Source organism: Lycorma delicatula, chromosome 3 (genome assembly GCF_047948215.1).
Source record: "Lycorma delicatula isolate Av1 chromosome 3, ASM4794821v1, whole genome shotgun sequence".
Classification (NCBI taxonomy): domain Eukaryota; kingdom Metazoa; phylum Arthropoda; class Insecta; order Hemiptera; family Fulgoridae; genus Lycorma; species Lycorma delicatula.
This window is the reverse complement of record NC_134457.1, coordinates 7,278,600-7,305,893: the sequence shown is the minus strand read 5'-3', so window position 1 is coordinate 7,305,893 and position 27,294 is coordinate 7,278,600. Positions and strand designations below refer to the sequence as shown.

Here is a 27,294-nt window from a genome sequence, read left to right as displayed (position 1 = left end):
AAACAAAAATCTTGGTCGGTTAATTTAGGGTAAATTGATTTAATCGGTATAGAAAAAAATGTAAAAAATTGTTTTTAAATTTATTTTAATAGCCCCCTCACCGATAACCAATAGATATGAACGATCTAATTTCCAAAAAAATCATCTAAAATAGTAATCGTACACATACCAAAAAAATTAAATATAAACATACCTCATCAAAGAATGGAAAACAACTTGATGCTTTCGTAGATGAATCCTTTTTCCGTATCCATCTCGCTGAACATGACTGATCGGCCCTATAGATGTTTGCATTCTTTGATGAACGGGCAAAGAGTTGCCTTTGAAGCAACCGATTGTAGCGAGTTGTGGATCCTAGGAGTATAGAAGATATGCATCTCGGGTTGAGTTTTTTTTAATGCATTTTACAGTTTATTCACCGTTTGCGATATTTACTATTTACGTCATTCACCGACCGGATTCTTTTAACTTTAGTATATTCAAATTAATTTCGTACCGGTGTTTTATGTATTGTCGTTTTTACTCGTTTAATCTTGAGGAATGTGTCATATAACCTACTTATGGTTCCGACCGGGGAAACCGATTGCAAATAAAGAATTATAGAAAAAATAACAACATCCTGGATTAAAACAAAAGACTTTAGTTTCAAATGTAACTTTAAAATTAATTTTATCTCCGGCCTACCTCGATTTAAACGGATAAAATAAACAGAAACACCAGTATAATAATAGCTTTTAGTTAATGCATAAAAGTAAAATATTTAGTAAAATATAATTATTAAAAATCCTTTTTACTATCGGCTCCCGAGAGTAAAAAGGATTTAGAAGAAACAATGAACGGCATAGATGAAGTCCTACGCAAGAACTATCGCGTGAAAATAAACAAGAACAAAACAAAAGTAATGAAATGTAGTAGAAATAACAAAGATGGACCGCTGAATGTGAAAATAGGAGGAGTAAAGATTATGGATGTAGAAGAATTTTGTTATTTGGGAAGTAGAATAACTAAAGATGGACGAAGCAGGAGCGATATAAAATGCCGAATAGCACAAGATAAACGAGCTTTCAGTAAGAAATATAATTTGTTTACATCAAAAATTAATTTAAATATCAGGAAAAGATTTTTGAAAGTGTATGTTTGGAGCGTAGCTTTAAATGGAAGTGAAACTTGGACGATCGGAGTATCTGAGAAGAAAAGATTAGAAGCTTTTGAAATGCGGTGCTATAGGAGAACGTTAAAAATCAGATGGGTGGATAAAGTGACAAATGAAAAGGTATTGCGGCAAATAGATGAAGAAAGAAGCATTTGGAAAAATATAGTTAAAAGAATAGACAGACTTATAGGCCACATACTAAGGCATCCTGGAATAGTCGCTTTAATATTGGAAGGACAGGTAGAAGGGAAAAATTGTGTAGGCAGGCCACGTTTGGAATACGTAAAACAAATTGTTAGGGATGTAGGATGTAGAGGGTATACTGAAATGAAACGACTAGCACTAGATAAGGAATCTTGGAGAGCTGCATCAAACCAGTCAAATGTCTGAAGACAAAAAAAAATTGTTATTAAAAAATTGATTTATACAGTAAGTATCGTTTATAGTGACATCAGATATAATGAAATAGTGGATATAGCGACCAAAAATTTGCCTCTTGGTCGGTTTGGTGTGCTGTACATAAATCGGTTGTAGTGACATATCGGTTATAATGACTTATTTTTCCTACTGCAATGCAACATTTTATCGTTTATAATGAAGGACAGAATTGACTCATCAGTAACGTAGTATATCTACATTGTAGCTACAGAAATATTTTAACGGTTAAAATGAGTCACCTTTTCCTTTTTACCTGCATATATACCATATTTTTTGTTTTTTTATTTTTAACTTCTTCGTGTACCAGATTATTGTAAACTGAAGCAGTCACATCTTTTGCTGTGAGCCTATCACATGGTGCGGTATTTTATTTTACGTATCCTGTGTAATTCATTCAATAGTAATTTAATTATGACTTTACGAAAAACATTCCCGATAGAGGAATTTGTATTTATTGCGTAGTTTTTTTTTCGTAACTTTTTGCGGAAATAAATTATTTTTATTATTATTATTACTTTATTACAATACCCGTGCAGACGGTATATTAAAGTAGTACCATTAAGCTACTTAAACATCGGTTATAATGACCTAAAATCGTCGTTCCCTTAGAGGTCATTATAAACGACATTTACTGTATATATATCCAACGAGTTTTCCAGCAACTACCGGATCTCTCACTCTCTCTTATATATATATATATATATATATATATGTGTGTGTGTGTCTGTGTGTGTGTATAGGCAGATTACATTTACTTGGGACACATATGTGACGACAATTTTTTTTTTTAAATATTTCAAATCTTATTTACATAAACCTTTAGTAAACTGGATCACATATGGGACAATAATCTGCATTATTTTCAGTCACAAATCATTAAATTGATTTGACCTAACATTTACATTTCTCTTTTCTCGGCGATTCTATTAAAATCGATAAGAGAAAAAAATCTAAATATAATAAATAATTAATTCCCACAAATTTAAAAACACGCCGAAATATTATCGATGATTTTTTTATAATCATTCAAACCGAGAACCGATATTTATAACGACTATATTAATTTATTTTTTGTTATAAATTCCTAAAAATTTAATAAATAAGATGTACACATTAATTTAAAATACAACTTAATATTTCTTTCACTTGTAAAAAAAAAGCGGTTTAAAAGATTTCTAAATTATTTTTTTTTTTTTTTTAGTCCCAAATTATAAATTATTATTTTTATCAGAATAAATTAATTTTAAACAAGTTTAATCAATTTTTTTTAAATTTGATGCAACAATTTTTTTTTAAATATTTATCGTAACAATTTTTAGTGTTTTTTAAAATAATATTCGACGGTTTTAAAAATTAATTTTTATTTGCATTTATACTAATCTTATGTTTTAAATTTACAATACATGTATTAAATATTTCAAAAAATCTTGAAATCAAAATATAATTTAAAGATATGTATATTAATTAACTACGCTTTATCATATTTTAATTTTCCAAATTTTTATAGCCGCTCTCAAAACAAACAAAAAAATAAAAATATTTTCAACCTTTTTTTCGTATTAATAAATTTATTAACGTCTTATATTGTAAACAGAAAGTACATTCCATATTTGTAACTGTAAGAAAAGTTATTACCAATTAGAAATTTTAGATAATTATTTATTTATTAATTCATTTTTTGTTTATAAAACAGATTAAATTTAATTTAACCGATTTTATTATCAGATCGTTTATAAATGCAGTAACAATTATTAAATCGCTCATTTAAGTAAAATAGAACACAATTCATATATATACATACATCAATGCAATGCGTGAAAGTACTATTTATTTAACCAATCTTTCCATATATAGGTATAATTAAATCGGTTGGTATACGCCATAAAAGTATTACTAAAATCAATTGATCAATTAAGTAACCCTTATTATTAATACCACGCGAATTTAATTAATAAATTAAATTACAGATATTTCTGAGTTATAATTATGCATAATAACGAATTATTTATTTTTTATTGTTTTTTTTTTTTTTTTTTTATAAAAATAATTACAAATAAATGTATTTTTCTTTTTTGTTGCAGAGCCGGATCAGCAGCGGGAAGTACGAGTTCTGGCGCATTATTATCGTCACAATTAAAAACAATCAACGGTGTTGTCGGGGGCTCTGCCCTCGAATTGGGGGCACCTCCCTTAGGGGACTTGGGGCTATTTTTGCACCATCCTTCACAGGCTGTAAAACGAGAACCCGAAGATCTTAGTCATCACAGAAAACAACCTACACCCACTGCCAACGACAAAGGACGTCATAAGGTATACCAATTTTATCATTAAATACATGACTTTTTTTTTTTTTTTTTTGTTCGGAAAAGCGGGCATCAACAACAGCTACGGTAATTAGCCCGATGAACATTGGTAGCGTTTGAAAAGATGCATGACCGGGATTCGAACCCCGAATCTCCGCAGGAGATGTCGTGATGCTATCTACTCGGTCACAGATATCGTTTTTCTTTTTTATGCTACCCTACCTTAACGGTTCCATGAAAATATAACTTCGTTATTAATATGGAAAAATAATTTGAGAATTACCTGTATTAATGCATATTCCTATCCCACATATATATAGAGTGATCTATTCATGTTTACCTGAAACAAAAAGATAAACATATTTATTATCTTACAATTAACTATTTTACGTGCATTTTTTCTATCATTATCTACGTCTAATCGTGCAAAACATAGACAAATTTAATTAATTTTTCACTCGATTTTATTAATAATAAATTTTAAAATGATAATTTCACCGCAAAAAAAAATTACGTGCGCATGGGTTATTTAAAAATTAAAATGCCGACCTCTCTGACCAAGTCTGCCGAGTCTCTGACCTCTCTGACGCCGAGACTCTCTCGGCGTCTCGTACGGAGGTCCCGGGTTTGAATCCTGGTAAGGTATGGAAATTTTCATACGCTACAAATATCCAACGGGCTAATGACCGTAGTTGTTGATAACCGATCTTTCGTAATAAAAATAAAATATTAACATAAACGATTTTTATAAATACGAAACTATAATATGAAATTGTTAATTTTTAGTTATTCTGAACGAATAATATGGTAAATGTAAATGACAAACTATTTAAATCGGTTTTTAATAATGAATTATTTTTTTCAATACTTAAAAGGAATCTTAGTAAAAATTACATTAATGTATTGAAAAAATAATATTATTTATTATTTATATAACTATTAATTTAAGGCACGTAGGCCTATTTATTTAAATTTCTTATGTTCAGTAATATTTTTAAATGTTTTGATTAAAATCCTTATATATATATATATATATATATATATATATATATATATATATATATATATATATATATATTAAGGTATCATTTTAAGGTGTTAAGGTAGTATTTTTACATTAAGTTATTGAAGACGTAAGTATTTCAGGTAAAAATGTTTTAGTCGACAGGTAAATATTAATACTATCCTATGGAAAATAGTTTCATTAATATGGGCCGTAATTATAAAGGATTGCTTAATTAACAACAGCGTAAATTAAAAATATGCCAATATACTATATAATTTATATTAAAGTCATGTGAATTTTTTTTATTTTTATTAAAGAGTAAACAATGAATTTGCTCATACAGCTAACTCCCGATTATCTGCGATAATAACCGGGAATAAAATCGCAGATAATCCAAATTCATGGCAAAATCACTGTCGATCCAAATATAATATTTAATTCAGAAATATACGTATTAAAATGACCTTCTACTGTACTGCAGTATCGTAATTACTGTATTTGTTATTAACATATAACAAAGTTTCACTATCACTAATACTGTACGTAAATACATGTTACATACATTATTGTATGTACTACCGTAATGCATTAATAAACACTTATTAAAACTACAGTAGCTAACCAGTGAAGAAATTAATAAAATGTACATTTTATCCTTTGAGATATACATATTTTTTTTAATAAGACGGTATCAATTATTGTTTTAGTGGCTGAAAACACTTTCTTTCAATTGAACTTCATAGTTCGTGTATAATACCCCACGATGAACTATAGTACAGCATTATCTTATTCAAAACGAGCAAATGTTCAAGCTGAACGAATAAATGAGTAAAACATATATATATATATATATATATATATATGTAAACACAGAACCGTGTTTAAGTTTTTAAAACTTTTTTTCTAGAGGCAATTAAGCCGCAACGCGGTTAAATCGCTCGCTGATAACTTGGAGTTGACTGTAAATTCAAATTTAGTCAACCTTTTGTTGTAATATTTTCGAATTAAATTCTACGTAAGAGATTTTACTTCCCGATAAAATTACGGTACGTTAGTCATTAAACCGGTCGATTAAAAATAAAAATTACTACCAATTAACGTAGAAAAAAGTTTCAAATAAATTTCAGACGACTACACTTATAAATTAATTTTAGTATTAATTGTAGGTTATTAAACTTCCTAAAAAACATAATAATATTTGGCCCTAATAACATTTCCTTGATATTTTTAAGGTACCGCTTGAAATCCCCAAAATAATCCCGTATAAATTAAACATTTATTGTCGATGTACGTTATATTATAATTGTAAACTTTATTTTTTTAACGATTATTTTATAAAGAAACGACTTAGAATGCGATGGGAATATTCTGTAGAATGTAAAAAAAAATATTAAACCTTCCCGATATTTGAAACCGAAACCTAGATTTGATAAATTTCATCTTGAACATCGGGCTAACAAGATTAATATTGTCTAAAAACTGATTTATGGAGCGATATATTTTTTGCGTAGATATAAAATATATGTAAGTATATAAAATAACACGTCCTGATTGAATCCTAATCAACGTCCAGTAAAAACTACTAAAAATAAATCGATGAAAATTTAAAAATAAAGTAACAATTAAATATACGATTTTTTTGGTTTCACTGTAACAAATCGAGATATCAACTCGATTTTTGGTGCGTGTAATCTTTACGTGAATATTTAAAAAGCATTTTCTAGAGTTGTAGTAATTCAATCTGGAATGCAGTGAGGAAAGGTAAAAGATTTCGAACAACGATTGGAAATTTTCCCCGTTTCCGACCATACTAAACAAAATATTCAGTAGATTTGGAATTATAAATACTCTAAGATAAACACCTAAAAACAATTTTCGGGTTGTTGACTTTTACGATTTTAAGGGGTAAAATAAATGTATAAATTTTACATTTTTGCCGTTTTACGCTAATCCTATTGAATTAATCTTTATGACGTTTGGTAAAAATGTGATGGTAACATACGTTTGCAATTCTAATTATGTATTTAGCGAGCGAAGCGCGACAGTAAATCTAGAAATTAGTGGGTCCTGTACCGACCAAATCGTTGCTCTAAAACAAATTACAATACGATGATAGTTTTTTTATAAATTGAACAGGCTTTGATTTTTATTTATCATTATTAATTTCATAAGCGTGAGTTTAATAAGCACAAGAAGGTTCAGAGGGCAGGAACCTGACCGGCTAAACATTACCTGACCGCGACGAGAACGCTAGTTATATATAAACTACCGTTTCGTAATTCCACTTTCAATAAAGCAATACAATCAATCCTTTTTTGTCCCCGTATAGTAAATTTCATTTTTTCTTAAAAAAATTCACGTGAAAAAATTATTTTAATGGATATATCCATTATCCCTCGTAGTGTAAAAAAGTAGCTTTTTATCAAATTGCATTTTTAATATTCTGTTCCCAATTTTTTAATGATATAAAAAAAATTATGTAAGAAGCAAGTAAAAGGATTTTTTTTAATGAATTCTTCGACGTAATTTTTCGTAATTGTTGTAAATTATGTAGAGTTAAGTTTAATTTTTATGTTGTTTTGTACAATTTTTTTTATAATTTATTAATAATAAAAATAATAAAATACAAAATATAAGCAATTATTTATAGATTCATATTAATAAAATGTAAATAAATTTATTTATTTTTCTGAATATTTATTATTTTATTTAAATATCAATAATTATTTTTAAAGTAGATTTTGCCTCATTTTATTTTTATTAATGATCATGTACTACGACATTAGTAATTTTTATCGAAGGTTTTTTTTTAATTACACATTTTAAAAGTTAATTTTCTTGTATATATCTATGATTATAAATTTTTTATATTACCGTGGGGTTTTTTCGTTCTTAAACAATTATAAAGCTAACGATTAAACTTTTTATGGTACATTTAATAACAAAATTTACGTATATAAATTTTAAAAAACACATAAATAATTTTCTTGTTGACAAGTGAATCATAATTTTATGATACATCACTAATCAAACAGCTACCTAAAGGTAGATTTTTTAAGTTTTACATAAATATTAAAAATTTTTTTTTTTTTTAACCGACCTATTTAATTCAAAACAATTAACTTTCCCCAATTATTTTATTAATAAATATCTATATTTAATTAACATTTTATTAATTAAAAAATGTACTCGAATTAATCATATATTTTGGTAAAAAAAAACTTGCCTTTGGATTTATTTGACTAATTAAATTAAGTAATTGTATAATTTACTCCCTTAAAAATAACTTTCCTTCACATCGCTAATTCTACTCGTTATCTTGTATATTTCTATTAAATTTTATTACTTCATCTATTATATTTTTAAATAAAATTCATTATTAGGAAATCTTTACGTTTTATATTCTGGAAGCTAATTTATTTTCACATTCGTATTATTCATTTGCGAATTATATCGCAGCACAAATTATACTTACTTGTCCCTGAAATACTATGCGATCCTGAGTATAAAGTACATAACAATAAAACAGCGTAATTGTTATTATTATTATTATTAGTATTATTATTAATTATATTGTAACAAATATTTTATAACGTGTTGCAGGTGCTAGTTGTAACATCAGGACACCAGGATCATCTGGTAGTCGATGTTGTAAACAATAATACAACGGCAACAGTCAAGGACGAATTTGTACATTCACCCCAGAGATCAATAAACGGAACTCCATCCTCGACATCATCCCTTATAACGCCGGATGTCAATCCCGATTTAATCGCGACATCTGACGGATTAAAATCCACAATGTATAACAGTGGACATATATATACGATGCCTTCAGGGACAACACATGCGGGTTCTGGAACGCCGTCACCTATACCATATACTGAACACGGAAACCAATACACTGCCGCAGTATCTCAACCTTCAACCGGGTATGTTAATAGTTATTTCATTTTATTTGATGTTTTATCTATTTATGATTATTCAGAAATTATATTTATAATTTTTTTATGTAGAAAGAAGAAAAACGTTAAGAATTTTTTATACGTCTGTATTTCTAATATAGTTGAAAAATAAATAATTAAGAAAATACACACCTGTGTTTCCAACTAAAAAAAAACCTGCAAATTTATTTGATTAAATAAGCACAATTAAGATATCATTTTCGTGAGAGAAATCAACCGTTAAAGGTAAATATATTTTAAGCTATTTCTTTTACTTTCCCGTCTAGATAGCGCTATAGCAGAGCTACAGCTCTAGAAGGGAAAGTACTGTAATCGATCCAATTGGGGCATACGCGGTTTTGACTTTTAAGGGATCCAAACAACCAAAAAAACGGAAAGAAGTTTTCCGGATGTTCGTATTGGCCTCTAAATCATCTTATATTTCCAGAACTACTTTGACCAAACTTGGTCAGATTACTTTTATATATGAGCAATTGATGCTATGATTTTCTATGATAATTTTCAACTTAAAAGGTCCAGGGGGTGAGGCTGTAGAATAAGGCCAACCTCAGTATGTCGATATTTCGCCGAATAAAGATCATATTTTCCTAAGACACATTTGTTAACGATTAAAAAATAACAATATTTGCAAAATCGCACCCCCATTCCAGTAGATTAGAGCAAAAAATGCTCTAATCTACTGATAAGTTGTGATGTAACAGGTGAGCAGTACAGTCTGACCGGGTCTCGAACTCGATCGCCCGATTGACTGGGTACCTGGTGCGTGAATCCTCGCGGCTACACCGGCCTGCCGACCGTACAAGTTAAATTTGTTCAATGTAAGTTGTGAAATTAGATTATTTTAGTTAGTACCAACCGTCGCCGCTTGTACCGCCACACCCGCGCGAATTAAATATGGTATTTGCGCGCGCTTAAGTTAGAATCATTAAATTAAATAAGCGAAAAAATATTATATTTAAATCAAATGATAAATATTTTAAATTATATCGTGTGTGTAAGCCTTGCATCAGAAACAGCCCTAGCCGCGTGACGGGAAGCCCTGAAACTGTGTTGTAAGCTTTTTTCCCTTTTTTGGAGTCAATATTTTTAACTGGTTTGATGCTTTGCTACATTCGTTACCGTGCTAATTTTTAACTTCGTCATAATTTCTACAGTCTATATTCTCGATTAGCCGTTCAAATATTCCAGTCTTTGTCTGCTCTAGAGTTTTTACCTTCTATCACCAAATTAATTAATTAAATGATGTCTTAATATTTGGTCCGTCAACTTATGTGTAGTTCGTTTTTTTTACAGGATTCTGTCACAATTTCTCTACGTAAATTTCTTCTTTGTAAGTTAATTGGGATTATATAAATAACCCAATTACTGTGCTAAATTTCCTTGCGTAGTCTACTGATACCTAATGGAGCATAGTAGCAAATCTATTTCATAACATTATGTAATTACAGTACGTCTGAAATAAAGTTCCCGAACTAAATTAAATAAAAATACAGATTTAAAGATAAACGAATTTAGTCAAAGCAGCCCTCTACATAGAACCCCTCTCTAGTTATACACTCGTTGCAGCGCCGGTACAGCCCGACAAACGCTCTCGAGAAATTCCTTTGTGGGAAATTCCTTCAACTGCTCGGTGCAAGCCCATTTAATGGTCGGAATGTCATCGAAAAAGCGGTCTTTCATCTTTAACTTGAGTTTCGGAAACAGAAAATAGTCTGCTGGAGCCAAGCGGGGTGAATAAGACGGCAGGGTTAAAACGGTGATTTGTTTTGGGGCGTAATAATGTGTTGAAACTGTTGCCATATGTGCCGGGGCATTGTCGTGTAAGAGAGTCCAACTGCCCGGATCCCGGTACTCCGGCCGGATTCGACAAATGTGACCCATCAGTCGTTTCATTACTTCTAAATAGAATTTACAATTCACGGTTTGACCAGTTAGGACAGTTTGACCAGTTGCGCACGCACTTTCGCATCGTTTTCGTCGTGAACAGCTGTTGACGGTCTTCCGCTTCGTTCGTCGTCATTCGACGACTCTCTACCGTCTTTAAATCGCTTCCACCACGTGTACGTTTTAGTACGAGATGCGGATTCATTACCGAATGCTTGCTGTATCATATAATAAGTTTCAACGAAAGATTTTTGAAGTCGAACACAAAATTTTTCGCGCATCTCTGTTCCATGTCGCGAGCTCGCACAAGGTCACATGAACACAACGTACGCGGCCGAACATAACTCGAGGTGGAGTGAAGAAACGCGATGAAATTTTGTACACACTCTTCAGACATCGTACTACATAATTCCTTAGTTGTCCGAGACATCTCTCGGACAACTAAGGCGCTACTTGTACAGAAATTTAGTTCGGGAACTTTTCAGACATGTATCATACTACCTTGAATATTTTCAGAGAATCAAATAAATTTCTGTTAAAATAATTAATTACTATTATAAATATTAATGAAAATCTAATTGTTTATTATTATTTTTTACAGTTACGTAACAACGTCAGCCGGTAGAGGTACATCATTTACAGAACCGTTTTATAGAGGAGAATATTTCGGAAGCGAAACGAGTAGTCCAAGCCCGTATAGAACTGTAACAACAGTAGGTACTGGAGCCGGTGCTTATGCCGACAGCCCAGAAGCGACGGCATCCTTTGTTGAAAGATACGTCAGACAAAACGCAGCGTACCACGGTAAAGGTGTTATTGCGGCCGCTGGACTTACGGTTGATCTTCCGTCACCCGATAGCGGAATCGGCGCCGATGCGATCACGCCCAGAGATCAAACCGCTATCCAACAGGTGATAAATCAACTGACAATAAATGATGACGTAAGATTATCTCATTAATAGATTTAGAGTAAACCGATGTAATTAATGAAGCTATACAAAAATTTAGTTACACGGCAGTTAGATTTACATAACTGTCTTAGAAATCACTGATTACATTCAAGAAAATTATCGTTGTAGTTATAATTTTGTCAAAAAATATATCCCGATGTATAATTAACAAACAATTATGCAGTTTTTAAATAAATTCATTTCTGGATGTAAAATTTTCTGTAGGCCTACATATTTCGGCAGTCGTCTGCTCATGGAGTAACTTGTTTTTCATTTAATGTTAGAACATTAAATGACGTTAAATAATAACGTTCGTTATTATTATCAGTTACTACTGTACTCCTCATAAAAAAAGTCACGTATTTATTTTTATTATATAGATTTGATAAATAGTTAATCCAATATTTATTGACTTTTCTTAATGCACTTCTAATCACACGACTGAAATTACTGAAAAAAAAAGAATTAAGCTGCTGAAAACATTCTAAATGACCGGTTAATTGAAATGTTTATCGGTTTCCTATTTTAATATAAAGACATTTTAATGGGAGAAACTGATCGTTTTTATAAAATTTTACTCTGTAACTATTTCTATACTAACCGGTATACATTCTCAATTCAAGTAAGACAAATTCGATACGTTTAATTATATTACTTATCACTTGAGCAAGAAGTTTGGAAAATTTATTCCAGATCGTTTGAACAAGTCGAGTGCTAGACTCAGCGGTGAATGGTCGTCATTTGTGTGCTGCGGTGATTGTACGTAATTGAGTGAGTTATTTCTATATTTGTGTGTTTTAGTGTTTAAATTAACAAACTAGAGAGTAATCCGAGTGCGTGAATGTTTGAATTTTTAAAATCGGTCCATAAATAGCTGAGTTATAACAGTGTAGTTATTTTAGGATATTTTTAAACAGTGTTTATCGGTATAAAAGTGATATTAGTTTGTAGGAAACGTTAATAGAAGTGTAAAAAACAAATTTGAGGCGATTTGACCCGTTAGTTTTTAAGTTATTAAAGTTTTTGTGTTTAGCTAGGCTAATCACGTGGTGACAGTTTTTCGTAATTAATTATAATTTTTTGGAGTAGTTTTTAGGGAAACTAACGGTGTAAAACATATATATAGTTTAGGATTTAGCTTAGTTTTAAATTTCGTGGCGATCGGACCATTAGTTTTTTAGTTATAAGGGTTTTAAGTGTATTTTAAAAACACGTGGTTTTGTGAAAATAGTGTCGGAGTGGAGGACTGAAACTAAGTACAGTCCGTCAAAAAGTATTCCTCGATCCACTATTGATTAGTGTAGCAAAGAGAAACTCCTTCCAGAGTACGGAAGACAGTGGAGGCAGAGCTTCCAGCGGCGAGAGGTGGAATTAGTTGGGTAATTTCACCAATTAATTTTTAATTTAATATTATTTTAATTTTATCTTCTTTGTTAGAACGTTTTTGGATTTTTCGGTGTGGTAGCCTGCAACGGCGGGCGGACCGCTTCTTAGAAGATTATCCACGGGAGCCAGATGGGCTTGCAGAGGCGGTCCAGCAGGCCTGCAACGAAGAACTGGCAGCAAGAAGGAGCCTGCGGAGAAGGGTGTACTGGTGTACCGCGACGATTGGAGAAATACGGGCGAACGTACAGCATCTTCGGCGTCGCCTTAACAGGAGCAGAGCAAGGTAGAGGGACGACGTCGTGGAGCTGGCGCGCGACCTGAGAGCGGAAAGGAACATGCTGAAAATGGAGATCCGGAAGGAGAAGGGCGAGTCGTGGAAGAGGCTATTAGACCAGCTACAGGAGGACCCTTGGGGGCAAGCCTACAAGCTTGTCACCAAGCGGTTGGGAAGAAGACTGCCGATCATCGCCCAGAACTCCAGGGAGTCGCTGCGAGAGTAAACATCAAGAAGAGCCCGGGCCCAGACGGGGTGCCGGGGGCAGTGGCTCGGATGGTTGTGGTTCCGTTCCCGTGATTGGTGATGGACTGCTTGAACAGTGCCTTCGTGTGGGGCGTCTTCCCAGCGTGCTGGAGGGTCGCGCGCCTGGTATTGTTGCCGAAGCCGGGCCGAGCTCTGGGCGATCCTGGAGCATTCAGGCCAGTGTGCTTGCTTAGCACAATGAGCAAGATATAAGGATCGTCGAGGGTAGGTTGATGGCGGAAGTAGAAGGGGGGGGGGTCTATCCCCTCGCCAATACAGATTTCCGAAAGGAAGATCTACGGTCCACGCAGTACGGGAGGTGATGCGCTTCGTAGACGACGCCGCCGGTGGGACCTGGAGGACCAGGAAGATCCCGGTCCTGGTGCTACTCGATGTGCGCAACGCGTTCAATAGCCTGCCCTGGGAGATTATAGGGCAGGCGTTGGCGGAGCGGGGGATCTCCGGTCAGCTCCAACACGTAATGAAAGAGTATTTGAGCGACCGGAGAATTCACGCTGATACTGATGCCGGACAGCAGGTGTTCCACATGCAAGCGGAGCCCACAAGGATGTGTTCTGGAGCCCCTGCTGTGGAACATAGCATACGACGGAGCGCTGCGGCAGCAGTATCCCGAGGGGGTGGAGGTCATCGGATTCGCGGATGACCTGGCCATGCTGATTCAAGGAGCAACGGAGCGGGAGGTCGAAAGGAAAGCAAATGAGGCGCTAAGGGGAGTTCACACCTGGATGGTGGGACACGGGCTGTCGATAGCCCCAGAAAAATCAGAGGCCGTCGTGTTCGCGGGCAGGCGGCCTCTGAGAGAGATACATCTGGCTATTGACGGCGAAGAGATCAGACAGGTACAAAAGGCGAAGTACCTTGGGGTCTGGGTGGACAAGAACTGTTCATTTGGGCTCCACGTCGAGAAAGCCGTGCTGAAGAGTGAACGCCTCTTAGCGGCGATCTCTCGCCTCATGGCAAATACAGCAGGGCCAACTGAGAAGAAGAGGAAGGTCATCGCGACGACGGTGACCTCCGTATTGCTCTACGCGGCCCCTGCATGGAGCAGGGCAATTAGCGTAGAGAAATACCGTCGGAAGCTGGAGTCGATCCATAGGAGGCTGCTCCTGTTCACATCTTGTGCGTACCGAACAGTCTCCTACGACGCGATCTGTGTCGTCGCGGGGTCCCCGCCTATCGACTTATTGGTGGAAGAACGGTGTATGAGGTTCGGTGGGGTCTCCAAGGAAGAGGCGAGGGCGCAGATCCTGGATCGATGGCAGGAGAGATGGTCGGCGAGCCAGGTGGGCCGATGGACCAGACGCCTGAATCCGGACGTGAGAGCTTGGGTGGGGCGACGACATGGTGAAGCGAACTACTTCCTCACCCAGCTGCTCACGGGCCACGGCGATTTCGGCAGTTACCTGTACAGGTTCAAACGCAGAAGATCGGCGATGTGCAGGTACTGTGACGAAGTGGACACGGTCGAGCATACCTGGTTCGACTGTGTCCGGTGGGACGCCGCAAGGAGACGTGTGGCGGCGTTCTCACCCGACGATGTCAGCGGGCGGATGGTCAGGTCCAGGGAACGATGGCAGGAGATGGTAGGCCTGGCTCACGACATCCTGGACTCAAAGGCCAAAAAGGAACCCCCTCGGCTGCGAGCGCGTCTCTGACAACGATCGGTTGGCGTCGTCGGAGTATTAGTTTTAAGGATTATTTTTGTTTATTGATTGTATGGATTATGGACTTATTATTTTTGTTGTAAGTGCTGCGTGAATGATGTTAGTGTATATGGTGTCACTTAAGGAACAGCTTCACAGTTAGTCGAATCGTATGGTTTTATGGTTATTGGATTATTGGATGAGTGGAGTGGATATTAGGTAGTAATTGTTTTATTATTTTGCGTCAGCAATACTCACAGTCGGGTACTAGCTATGTAAGTTAGGGTAGGCCCGGCTGATGAGCAGACAGGCGGTAACGACGCTATATTTTTAATTAATTTGTCATGTGTTATTATTACTGTGTATATTATTTATATTTATTGTGTATGTATTATTGGGATCACTTGTGTAAATAGAAGACAGTGAAAAAAAAAATCTGGAAGCTGGGGATGAATCGTGGCGACGATTAGGGCCAGGGAGTTAGCCTTATTGCCTAGGGTGTTCGGGCTCCACGTAATGGAGTCGGGGCTCCCCGATGATGGCATTAAGGGACCCTCGGGTATGAGAGGAACGCGTGGGGTAGCGGTATGCGGAGGAGGGACTTAGCTGTCCGGAAGAGGTGGTTGGCTCACTCCGATGAGGCTTTGGGGACCCCGGTGGGAGATCCTCCGTAAAGAGACTGCTGCCACGGCACTGCAAGGCGACAATGCTATGTCTTAACAGGCGGAGGCTGGTTTCCTTGGGGTGCTTAACAAGTTAAAAAAAAAAAAAAGATCTTTTGGACAAGATTTATCTGAGAATATGTTAATATTTGACATAAATTTCAATAATAATATAAATATAAATTTATTAATATATGAATATATATATATATATATATATATATATATAAATTTTAATTTATATAAATTTCTATATGAATTTTTTTAAATTTGTATCGTAAAATTTTGTAAAAATATGAAATAATTTTTCGTATTTAATTTATCCATAAATTATTAGATTTTCCTATTTTTTTTCGAAATTCTAATACGTGAAAACCCTTATTAAATTCATTTATATTTAAAGGGTATTAATGAAAAGGAATAAAAGAAATTAAAATCTTATTTATTTTTTGTATTTTCTACTAGTATTAATTATTTGATAAATACATATTTTTTTCAATATTTTTATAAATATAAATTTTATTTTTTTTTGTTTTTATAACTACATAAATTAGCCCGACGGGCTAGTCTAGTGGTTAACTCGTCTTCGAAAAACTCAAATCGTAGTAAAGGTCAGTTGCTTTTATACAGATTTGAAAATGTGGATAACGGTGTACTTTGATCGGGGTGATCGGGGTTCAATTAACCACACGTCTCAGAAATGATAGCCTAGGCCTGTACAAGTCTAAATTTACACGACACGCATATTATCCTCATTTTATTGGTCCTTGAAGTGAGGGGGGTTGCTTATTGTTCACTGGTTGAACAGATTGCAATGCGCAAGAAAAAAAAAAATGTACAAATTAAAAGACTGAAAAGGAATTTTTTTATACTGAAATTTATCAACGAGCTGTAAATATAATTTTAAATTTTATTAATTTTTAATTGTTTTGTTGACTGTAATGAAACGTAAATTTGATAATATAATTTACATAAATGAATGAGCACGTCTAAAACTATTTACGATAAAAAGATAAATAAAAATAAAACCGGGTTTTCTAATATATAAATATAAAACTTATCGGATTAAATTTACTCGATTATTCTTTGAAATAAAAACCCGTCGCCAGTTGTTTTATTAAGGAATGCCGGCGAGTAACGATTACGGTTTGTCGACGGCAGGACACATAACACGGCCTAGTTGTTAATTCAAAATGCAAGAAACCAGACAGACGTTGTAATCTTTTGCAACATGGTATACGTTGTTTAAATAGAATAAACGGATCCTTCTTGAATAATAACGTCATGTTAACTTCACCGTGCCGGTGGTCCAGCGGTCGGTGTACGTATCGCAAGGCAGGGGTCCGTAGGTTCGACCCCCGTGGTGTTCTCATTATAGAACCAATTTTATTTAAAAGGATGGTGTTTTTCTCTGTTTTTGTATATAAGCTTTCCTTATTAATAATTTAAGTTCTTGTCAAAAGTATCATTCACCCGATAACTAATAACTTACGACACAATTTATGCACAAATAGTCTAAATTAATAAAAAATATTACGTTTTTAAACCGGACACTTTTTAACATAAATTTTAATATAAATTTTTTCTTAGAAATTAATATTGACAAAAGATTAAGAAACGAAATCTACATTATCTTAAAATAGTAGAATTAAATATAATTTTAAACCGATTTGAATAGAAACTTTTTTCTGACTTGTACTTAACTTTATAAAAAAAAGTACACTTTTCGTAAAATGTTTTACATCTTTTAATATTTTTGAGACATCCTATGAGATAACCTATTATTGAATCCTACCGCTTACTTTTTTTGCAAAAAAAAAAATAAAACCAATTGTGTAATTTGTGATGAATACTGAAGAAGTATTTTGGTTTAATTTTTTCCCTTATAAGAATACTACAGCTGAAAAAAAAACTTATCAAATTAAGTCCTATGAGAAAACTAGACTTCTTTATTCGTAAATACTCAATATATTTCTGGAAAGACTCAAATATCCGGTGACGCAGATATCTACTACTCGATCTGCGTAAACGTTCTTACGTTAAACGGTATAAAATTTAATAAGACAAATTGTAAAAAATAAAACAAAAAAATATTTCTTTAAATGCAATCAGTTATAAATAATAGTTACTTGTTTCAATGTTTTTTTTTTTTTTTTCATTCTTCATTTTCTTTTTACCGGGTGATTCGAAAAGGACTTCACAACTTTAAAACGCATCAGGTTTTTACTAGTGTAGTTTATTAGTACCGAATTCGATCGCACGCACTGTCACCAGTGTTGTTAAAAATGGATACATTTACTGGTACGGAACGTGGTCGTTCTGTGTTTTGGTTTCGCTATTTGCAGTCGGTAACTGCAGTTCAACTAATATTCGTAGAGAGTACGGTAGGGAGCTTCCTTACTAGGCATTACAATTTACTCTTGGCATCAAACCGGGTTTGGAGGCAGGAAAACGACTATAAAGCATAGCATAACTTGATTTATCAGTTAAGTCAACTAAATAGACCTTTTCATCAGCATCAACCAAAGGTTCCTTATAAACCTCGGTAGTAACCAACAGCGTCAACCGACCGAGGACAAAAGCTAATCGTCCGACATTTCTCCGTCTAATTTCTCCACAATCCCGCAATTCATCTCGGTTCCGAGATACGGCTTTGTCTGCGTGCTCATAGAAATCCCGGAAATTGGTGATGTTTCAAAAGCTCTAACAAATCCATCACCAGTAAATCATGATCTCGGCTAAGATTCTTTACCTCCCGTTTAGCACTACGATCTAAATTTTGTTTCAGTACCTGGGACATCTCATCAAGCCTGGAAACCAGCAGTTCTAAATTCTTAGAGGAGCGCTCCTCCTCATCGGAGCACACAACCCTAAGTCTCTTCAATGAGGAGCCTGCTCAGTTGAATTTTTATCCATATTACTGCTATAATAATGCGGTCGTCAAGCTTCAGCGAAGATAGTAGTTCTAGGTTACTCTGTAGCTTAACTAATAATTAATTTAGTAAACCAGTATATCACTTTAAAAAGTGAACTATAATTTAGTTATCTCTTATTAATAAATAATCAACTGCCGCTTAGCGACAAGCTATACTAACACACAAAAATAAATACACCAGTCTTTGTTTCTCACACAATAATACAGTAACGCTAAGAGTCAATGTTATCAAGCGATAACCACTAGCTAAATTAAAATTAAAATGAATTCCTATAACCGAATAATAATATTAGTCTGTACTATCAGAAAATAACCTCTACTGTTATTCTGCCGAAACTAGATAACCGATAAAGTTGTTTACCTCTTTTGATTGCCAGCGGCAGGCAAAACTGAACCCTATTAAAAAATACGCTGTTCAAGATTTTGTACATTAAAAACTCAAAAAAAAAAAAAACTAATACTAAACATCACACACACGCTAAAGTTCCCCAAACTCACGTATATAAATCAACATATTCATACGAAAATAGATCTAAAAGACATGAAGGAAACTCCTAAAGAAACAGTAGGCTACAGAGCTATCCAAAAACACCCGTTAACTGTGACTACCGGCCAAATAATTTTCTTGTTACAGACTAGAATGAAATCGACTTCAGGTGGGATGTATGTCGCATTACAAACGGAAACCTTATCCAACCAAAGTGAATGTCGGATGACAAATTTGATATATTTGTGCTATAAAATGAGACCTCAACCAAATCTGTAAGTTATCTAAATAATTTTTTGTATACTTTTAAATTTGTGAAGTCCTTTTTGAATCAATCGGTATACTGAATTTGTTTTATGGATTTAGTGTACGACACTTTACTGTTCCAGATGTTATATTTTCTGTATTATTTTTTTTAAATTAATTAATGTCAAAATTTGTATTATTTACAGTCATTCGATTATACGGATATGTGTACTGGTACAGGCCAACTACTTGAAGGCAATAGGGCCGCAACCTCACATCCTACAGCCGGTGCTAGATCCCGACCATGGCACGACTTTGGACGTCAGAATGACGCCGATAAAATACAAATACCTAAAGTGTAAGTACAATATTTAATTACCAAAATGAATTAAATGTGTGCGTGCGGGCGCGCGCGCGCTCTTTATTTGTGTCATTTTATATGTATAATTAATAAACTAATTATTGTTCTACATACAGAATAAATAATGAATTTATTAATTATCATTACATGATGCAGTAAATTAAATTACAGCACATGGAAATTATTAATTAATTAACTAAACAATTTATCAATTAGCGCTATATAATTGCGAATAGACGATATTATAACGATAATAAGAAACAAAAATCAAAATACATTAATTAATAATAAAGCATGAGCACGCGTTTAAATAAACTTGAAATAATTACTCTAACGGAAAAAGTTTAATTTTTATTTTACCGTAATTATTACTTTTAATTATTTTATAAACTTATTATTTTTACCGAAAATGTATTTTTTTAATTAATTAATTGATCAATTAAATAATACTTATTACATAGACTTATTTTAAAATAGCGAAGCAGTAGTAGTACACACGCACCGCATAAGCTTGTGCGCGAGATATGTTTATGTAATTGTGTGGCGTATGAAAAATGCCTACCCGGGATTCTAACCAGAGACCTCCGGATAAAAGGCAGAGACGCTACCACTCCACCATCTTATCGGAAATTAAAATCTAAATTTTCTATTTAAAATGAAAAAAATCAAGAATTTACATATACCCGTAGCGGCGAGAGTAATATTTTGAATTTGTATCGATATTCTCTAGCGTTTACATTTTAAAATCGGTCAGTTTAATATTTCAGAGCTAATTAGACAAGGTTAACGAGTTATGAGAACGTTAGGTTATGTTGATATCGTATGAAATCGAGTACCGGAATCGTTAATTATCTAACCTCACTTTATGTAATTTTTTGATTTATTAATTTTAGTGAATTACCGTTAAAATTAGCGACTTATTTCAGTTATAGATAAATATAATGAACTTTTTTTTTTTTTGTCTTCAGTCATTTGACTGGTTTGATGCAGCTCTCCAAGATTCCCTATCTAGTGCTAGTCGTTTCATTTCAGTATACCCTCTACATCCTACATCACTAACAATTTGTTTTACATATTCCAAACGTGGCCTGCCTACACAATTTTTCCCTTCTACCTGTCCTTCCAAAATTAAAGCGACTATTCCAGGATGCCTTAGTATGTGGCCTATAAGTCTGTCTCTTCTTTTAACTATATTTTTCCAAACGCTTCTTTCTTCATCTATTTGCCGCAATACCTCCTCATTTGTCACTTTATCCACCCATCTGATTTTTAACATTCTCCTATAGCACCGCATTTCAAAAGCTTCTAACCTTTTCTTCTCAGATACTCCGATCGTCCAAGTTTCACTTCCATATAAAGCGACACTCCAAACATACACTTTCAAAAATCTTTTCCTGACATTTAAATTAATTTTTGATGTAAACAAATTATATTTCTTACTGAAGGCTCGTTTAGCTTGTGCTATTCGGCATTTTATATCGCTCCTGCTTCGTCCATGTTTAGTAATTCTACTTCCCAAATAACAAAATTCTTCTACCTCCATAAAATTTTCTCCTCCTATTTTCACATTCAGCGGTCCATCTTTGTTATTTCTACTACATTTCATTAGTTTTGTTTTGTTCTTGTTTATTTTCATGCGATAGTTGTTGCGTAGGACTTCATCTATGCCGTTCATTGTTTCTTCTAAATCCTTTTTATTCTCGGCTATGAACTTTAACGCGATTAAATTACAAAATTTTAAATAAACAAGTTCTATATCAGCAAACATAATCTCAAACGCTTGCTTCGCTCGGTACCCTTATCTAATTAAAAAACTACGGTAGAACCACATTTTCTTTTCGTATATTTACAATCGGCGCGGAGAAAACAACAACGTATGGCATACGTTGTATGCCATAATCTTGGTAGATAAATGACTTCTGAATCCGCGTCTCTTTCTAAATAATTACCCAAAATTTTTATAAACCTTATTAAAATATAAAAATTACGAGTAATTTTTCAAGTAAACGTAAAACAGTTATGAAATTAAAAGAAATCTGATGTGGACAACACATGACTTCCTTATACGGCTATTAAATTACATATAGACATGTTTTGCTGCATTTCATTAAAACTAATTTCAGTTGAAAGTGAGATGCGATCCTCCAATTCTTTAATAAAGCGGACAATTACACAATTGCATTGTGGTGGACACCACATTGCATCACATTATTTTGTGGTGTCAGTATTAGCATTTTATGCTAGTTTATACTCGTATATTAATTTTGTTTCACGTCGCTCAATTAATTAAGTGGTTCGAATCCATTTTTTAATTTTTTTAAACATTTTTTCTTAATTTAAATATATAATTTTATTAATAATTATTAACCTCTGTAAAAATGTTTGAATTATAATAAAAAGTATATAAAACCATTTTTCCGTAATAACTTCTGATTTTTTTTATACTTCTTTTCGAAGTGAATAATTATTAATAAATCAATATTTTAAAATTAAAAAAAAAGTAAATGAATTCGGATTCGAACCGATGTGCCTTCTCCTTGTAATGTCCATATTTTATTAATTAAAATTTTATTTGGCTATAACTCTGGAACCGATGAAGATAAGTACCACTTATGATATATCGTTGAAAAGCTCTCGATTAGGGCTTATTACTGCGGTTAAGAAAAAGTACAAAATCCAAATTTTCTGGATTTTAGGCTTTTTTGGACACTTTTGGTCCAGTCGATTGCAATAAAAAGGGGAGGTGCACATGTATATGTTACAACAGTCCTAAATCCAAAATTTCAACATTTTACGACTGATCGTTTTTGAGTTATGCGAGATACATACGTACAGACGTCACGCGACGAAACTAGTTAAAATGGATTCAGGGATGGGCAAAATGAACATTTCTGTTGAAATATTTTGATTGCGAAATTTTTCGCAATCAAAATACTTCATTTACTCTCGATTAGGGCTTATTACTGCGGTTAAGAAAAAGTACAAAATCGAAATTGTTTAGATTTTGGGCTTTTTTGAACATTTTTGGTTTAAACGATTGCAATCAAATGGGAGGTACAGAATTACAACAGATATTACAACAGTCCTAAATTCAAAATTTCAACATCCTACGGCTAATAGTTTTTGAGTCATGTAGACACATACGTACGTACGAACAGACGTCACGCCGAAACTAGTCAAAATGGATTCAGGAATGGCCAAAATGGATATTTCCGTTGAAATATCAAAACCGAATTTTTTCGCAATTACAATACTCCTCTACTTCGTACAAGGAAGTAAAAATAGTAATAATACTATTTTTATTAAATTTTATTCATATTAAGTAAACATTTTATTAAATATTTAATAAATTTAAAACATATTTTAGTAAAACGATTAAAACAAAAATAAATTTAATTATAATTTTAAATTTTCCTTAATTATTTTTAATTCTATATTGCATTACAATCGAATAGAATTAGTATTTAATTAAGTGAAACCGATGAATTATATTTTATATTAATATATTATTTTATTAAATCAATTTTAAAATCACTTTTAAAATAAAAAATAAAAAAAATTAGTAATATAAAATATTAGAAATTTGTGATTTAAATATTTATAACATTTAAACAACTTTCTTGTATACACAATTATGAATTAAATTAATGTATTAATTTATATGTATTTTATATATATATATATATATATATATATATATATATATATTTGTGTATTTAAATAAATTTCAAGTCATATTGGAGAAAGTTAAAAATATAAATAATAATATTAATACTAATTGATCCAAATATGAAAGGTATAGGCTTATTTAAATATAACGTTATTAATTAAATTGCAGTATAAATGTTTTGCTCAGTTTATATAAAAAAATTCTATTTTAAATGTTAACTTGTTTTTTTTATAATAATATCTTTAAATTAAAAAGTTATCAGTTTAAATTAGCCGGTGGTATATTTTTATGAACGTATAAACGTTATTTTACATTATAAACAGAAAAGCTGTCAATTAGTAATTTGATATATTATTATTAATAAATGAATATAAAATAATGGAAAGCCGTAACACGAAAGTAAAAATATATAATGGCTGATGTCGGCGTGATCTTACGTAAATTCTTAATAGAAACCTTTTTAAATTCAGTTCATCGAGCTGCAGAGAATTTATAAAGAATTTCTTATTTTGATAAATACTATAACATCATTTTATTTTAATTGTAGGCTTTTAGTGAAGTAAATAGAGAAAAAATATTTGTCAAATTTTATTTTATTTTTTTTATAATATACTGTAAAACATTTCCTCTTTATTTGGGATTATAATTATAATAATTAAATATTTTCTGTTTATGCATCAACCATAGAACACATAACGTATAAAAATTAAAACAAATTGTAAGATTTTTTAAGTAATATATATATATATATATATATATATATATATTTTTTTTTATTTTTATAGATAATCTGAACACTATAATGAATCTTAAATTTAAAATATGTTAAAAGTTGAATTTATTATTATTATTTTTTTTTTTTTTTAAATGATAAAACTATAAAAATCGTATTATTTTTTTACGATAGTCTACATAATAAATTTTATTGTTCAGTATTTTTAACGATGTAAATATTAATTTACAGTAACTATTCCCATAAAATTTTATTATATTATTTCTTTTTAAATTGTTAACACAATAAATAACGCGTAACGTTTTACAGAATATTACATATACTTAATATGATTTTTTTACGTATTTCAATTCTAGTCTATTGTTAACAAAGAAAAACTTTCTTAAGTTTTACTTTATTATATTTTTATTTATAGTCGGATCAACTACTAAAACTAAAGTCATTAACTACTTATCAGTGCGAAGCAACAGTACCAATAAACGAGTACAAACTCAGGCCGACCGTTCAAAAGAGAAGTGTAGTAAACCGAGACGCGTCCACCAAAAAACACCGGTATCCGGTATTTATTACATTTTGTTTAAATTAGAGTACGCGATTGAAACAGCCGTTTACAGTTGTGATTTACAATTAGCAATCTTCTTTTTTATGAAAATACGAGATAAAATCGTTCCACGTTTTTAATGTAAGAAAAAATACTTATTTTATTTCAAAAATGATTTTATCGATAAAAATTTAAAAGGTAAAAATTAAACGACATATACGTAAATTAAAGGTGTCTATGAATTATTTTAATGCGATTAACTCAGGATAATTTGTACGTAAAATTCTGACAACACAATCTCTTTGATGCTTGGCTTACACACGCCGTGCATTTAAAACATTTATCATTTTATTTAAATATAATATTTTTTCGCTTATTTAATTCAATGATTCTAACTAAACGGCACGCGCGCACCGTATTTAATTCACGCGGGTGTGGCGGTACAAACGGTGACAGTAGGAACTAACTGAACTAATGTAATTTCACTACTTATATAAATCAAATTTCGCTTGTACTGTCGGCAGACCGGGTAGCCACCCACCGGGTTGGTCTAGTGGTGAACGCGTCTTCCCAAATCAGCTGATTTGGAAGTCGAGAGTTCCAGCGTTCAAGTCCTAGTAAAGCCAGCTATTTTTACACGGACTTGAATACTAGATCGTGGATACAGGTGTTCTTTGGCGGTTGGGTTTCAATTAACCATACATCTCAGGTACGGTCGAACTGAGACTGTACAAGACTACACTTCATTTATAATCGTACATGTCATCCTCATTCATTCTTTAAAGTATTACCTGAACGGTAATTCGCAGAGGCTAAAACAGGAAAAAAGTTCCGAGACTGTAGTCTTAAATTCGTAAAACACCCGAATTCACATTTGTAAGGAACTTAAATTACAGTTTTCACCGAAAGTAATCCTTTTTTAAATTGCATAATAACCTGCGATTAATCATTCCCAGGCATAACCTGAATGTCACAGCATGAAATAGAAACATTCGAGTTTACCCGCCAAGAAAAATGTACACGTCAGTCGGTAAAGTGATGCTAACTGTGTTTTGAGTCTCTGAAGGTTTAATTTTTTGTGATTTTTCGGAAGAACGACTTATTACAACACAGTAGAAAATAAAGTGAAACCTACATTCGATAAGAAGGAAGAGAATACGTAACTCTTCTTCTCGATAATATTCGCCCTTGTAATGCTCAGAAAAAAAAGATTCGGGAAGGTATTCAAATGTAGGATGATGATAATAATATTTAAATTTGGCAGTTTCCAGGTAAATTGACCGACGTCATAAAATGTTCAATCGATAAAGGATAACAAACTAAAGAAAACTTTTACCTGTTTTCTAAATTTAATGAATTATCTTTCACTATTTTAGAGCAACAAAAATCGATTAATTCGATTTCATTTTAATCATTAAGTTGTAAATAATTTCAAAAATTATACACATTTTTTTTCTCTCCGGATAGACCTTCAAGGACCTGACCCCGAAGGAGGCACTCTCCATGTGGTAGTTTCGATCGCCACGCCAACCATTCCATACCTAGCCCTTATGGGCTTTATCGAACGTCAATTTTAATACCTCGGCATTGACATATTTCAGTCTAGCCTCAGCCAGAATGTCATCGATGAAAATTTCACTTGTGGCACCGGTACATTCGCGTCGGTGGCGAACGCCACCGACGCGAATGCCATCGGTGTACTACTAATTATCATGAACTCATAAACAAAACAGATCATGCCAAGTCTTAAATAAGACCGAATGGAATACAGCGTAACAAAGAAACTGAACTACTTACCCGAAATAGCCAAAAGTGAGCTCTGCATACAATACGAAACGTAAAGCATACAGCAATAACAAACATGAATACTAAAACACATTAACAACACTAACACTAGACATAAAAAAACAACAGAAAAATATAATATAACACAACAACTAAACTTAAAGCGAGAAAATCCATGCAGAACCCTGAAGAACAACATTTAGGAAGAGATCACTCGTATAACGCCCACGCTCGTCCCATCAGGCCTGTCACAAGGTACCGCTTCATTTCGTGTAGTTTTTTTTCTTCCGGAAGTTCTTCATTCTTTCGGATTATTTCGTTCTTCTTTCCTCAGTCCGTTCTCAGTTGAGTTTTTTCTTTTCACCTACAAAAACCTTTAATTCAGAAATCTTGTTTCTGTATTTTTTTTCTGTAATGATGAACATTTTGAGCTCTTCTTTCATCTGTTTAACAAAGCCAAATTGAACTTTATAACTCCAGAGTTTATTGAATATCTGTTTGTTTAGCTTTCATCGGTTCATTCGGACTATACGTCCGTAGTATTTTAGTCGTCATTTTTTTATTGTTATTTCCAGGTCTTCAATTTTATTTGATCTCATTCTACG

The 27,294-nt window shown here is 32.8% G+C and overlaps 1 protein-coding gene across 4 annotated transcripts in view; it reads left to right on the top strand.

The window, feature by feature from the left end:
- The window catches only part of grh (grainy head), a 914,307-nt gene that overhangs the window by 699,985 nt on the left and 187,028 nt on the right, over nucleotides 1-27,294 (top strand). For 3 of the 4 annotated variants that reach the window (XM_075359398.1, XM_075359402.1, XM_075359401.1), the window contains 4 exons: nucleotides 3,673-3,901; nucleotides 8,504-8,832; nucleotides 11,351-11,690; nucleotides 19,806-19,957. In XM_075359398.1, the coding sequence (XP_075215513.1) occupies nucleotides 3,673-3,901; nucleotides 8,504-8,832; nucleotides 11,351-11,690; nucleotides 19,806-19,957 (1,050 nt within the window). The remainder of the gene's footprint in view (nucleotides 1-3,672; nucleotides 3,902-8,503; nucleotides 8,833-11,350; nucleotides 11,691-19,805; nucleotides 19,958-27,294) is intronic. The other variant, XM_075359399.1, reaches the window with a different exon arrangement.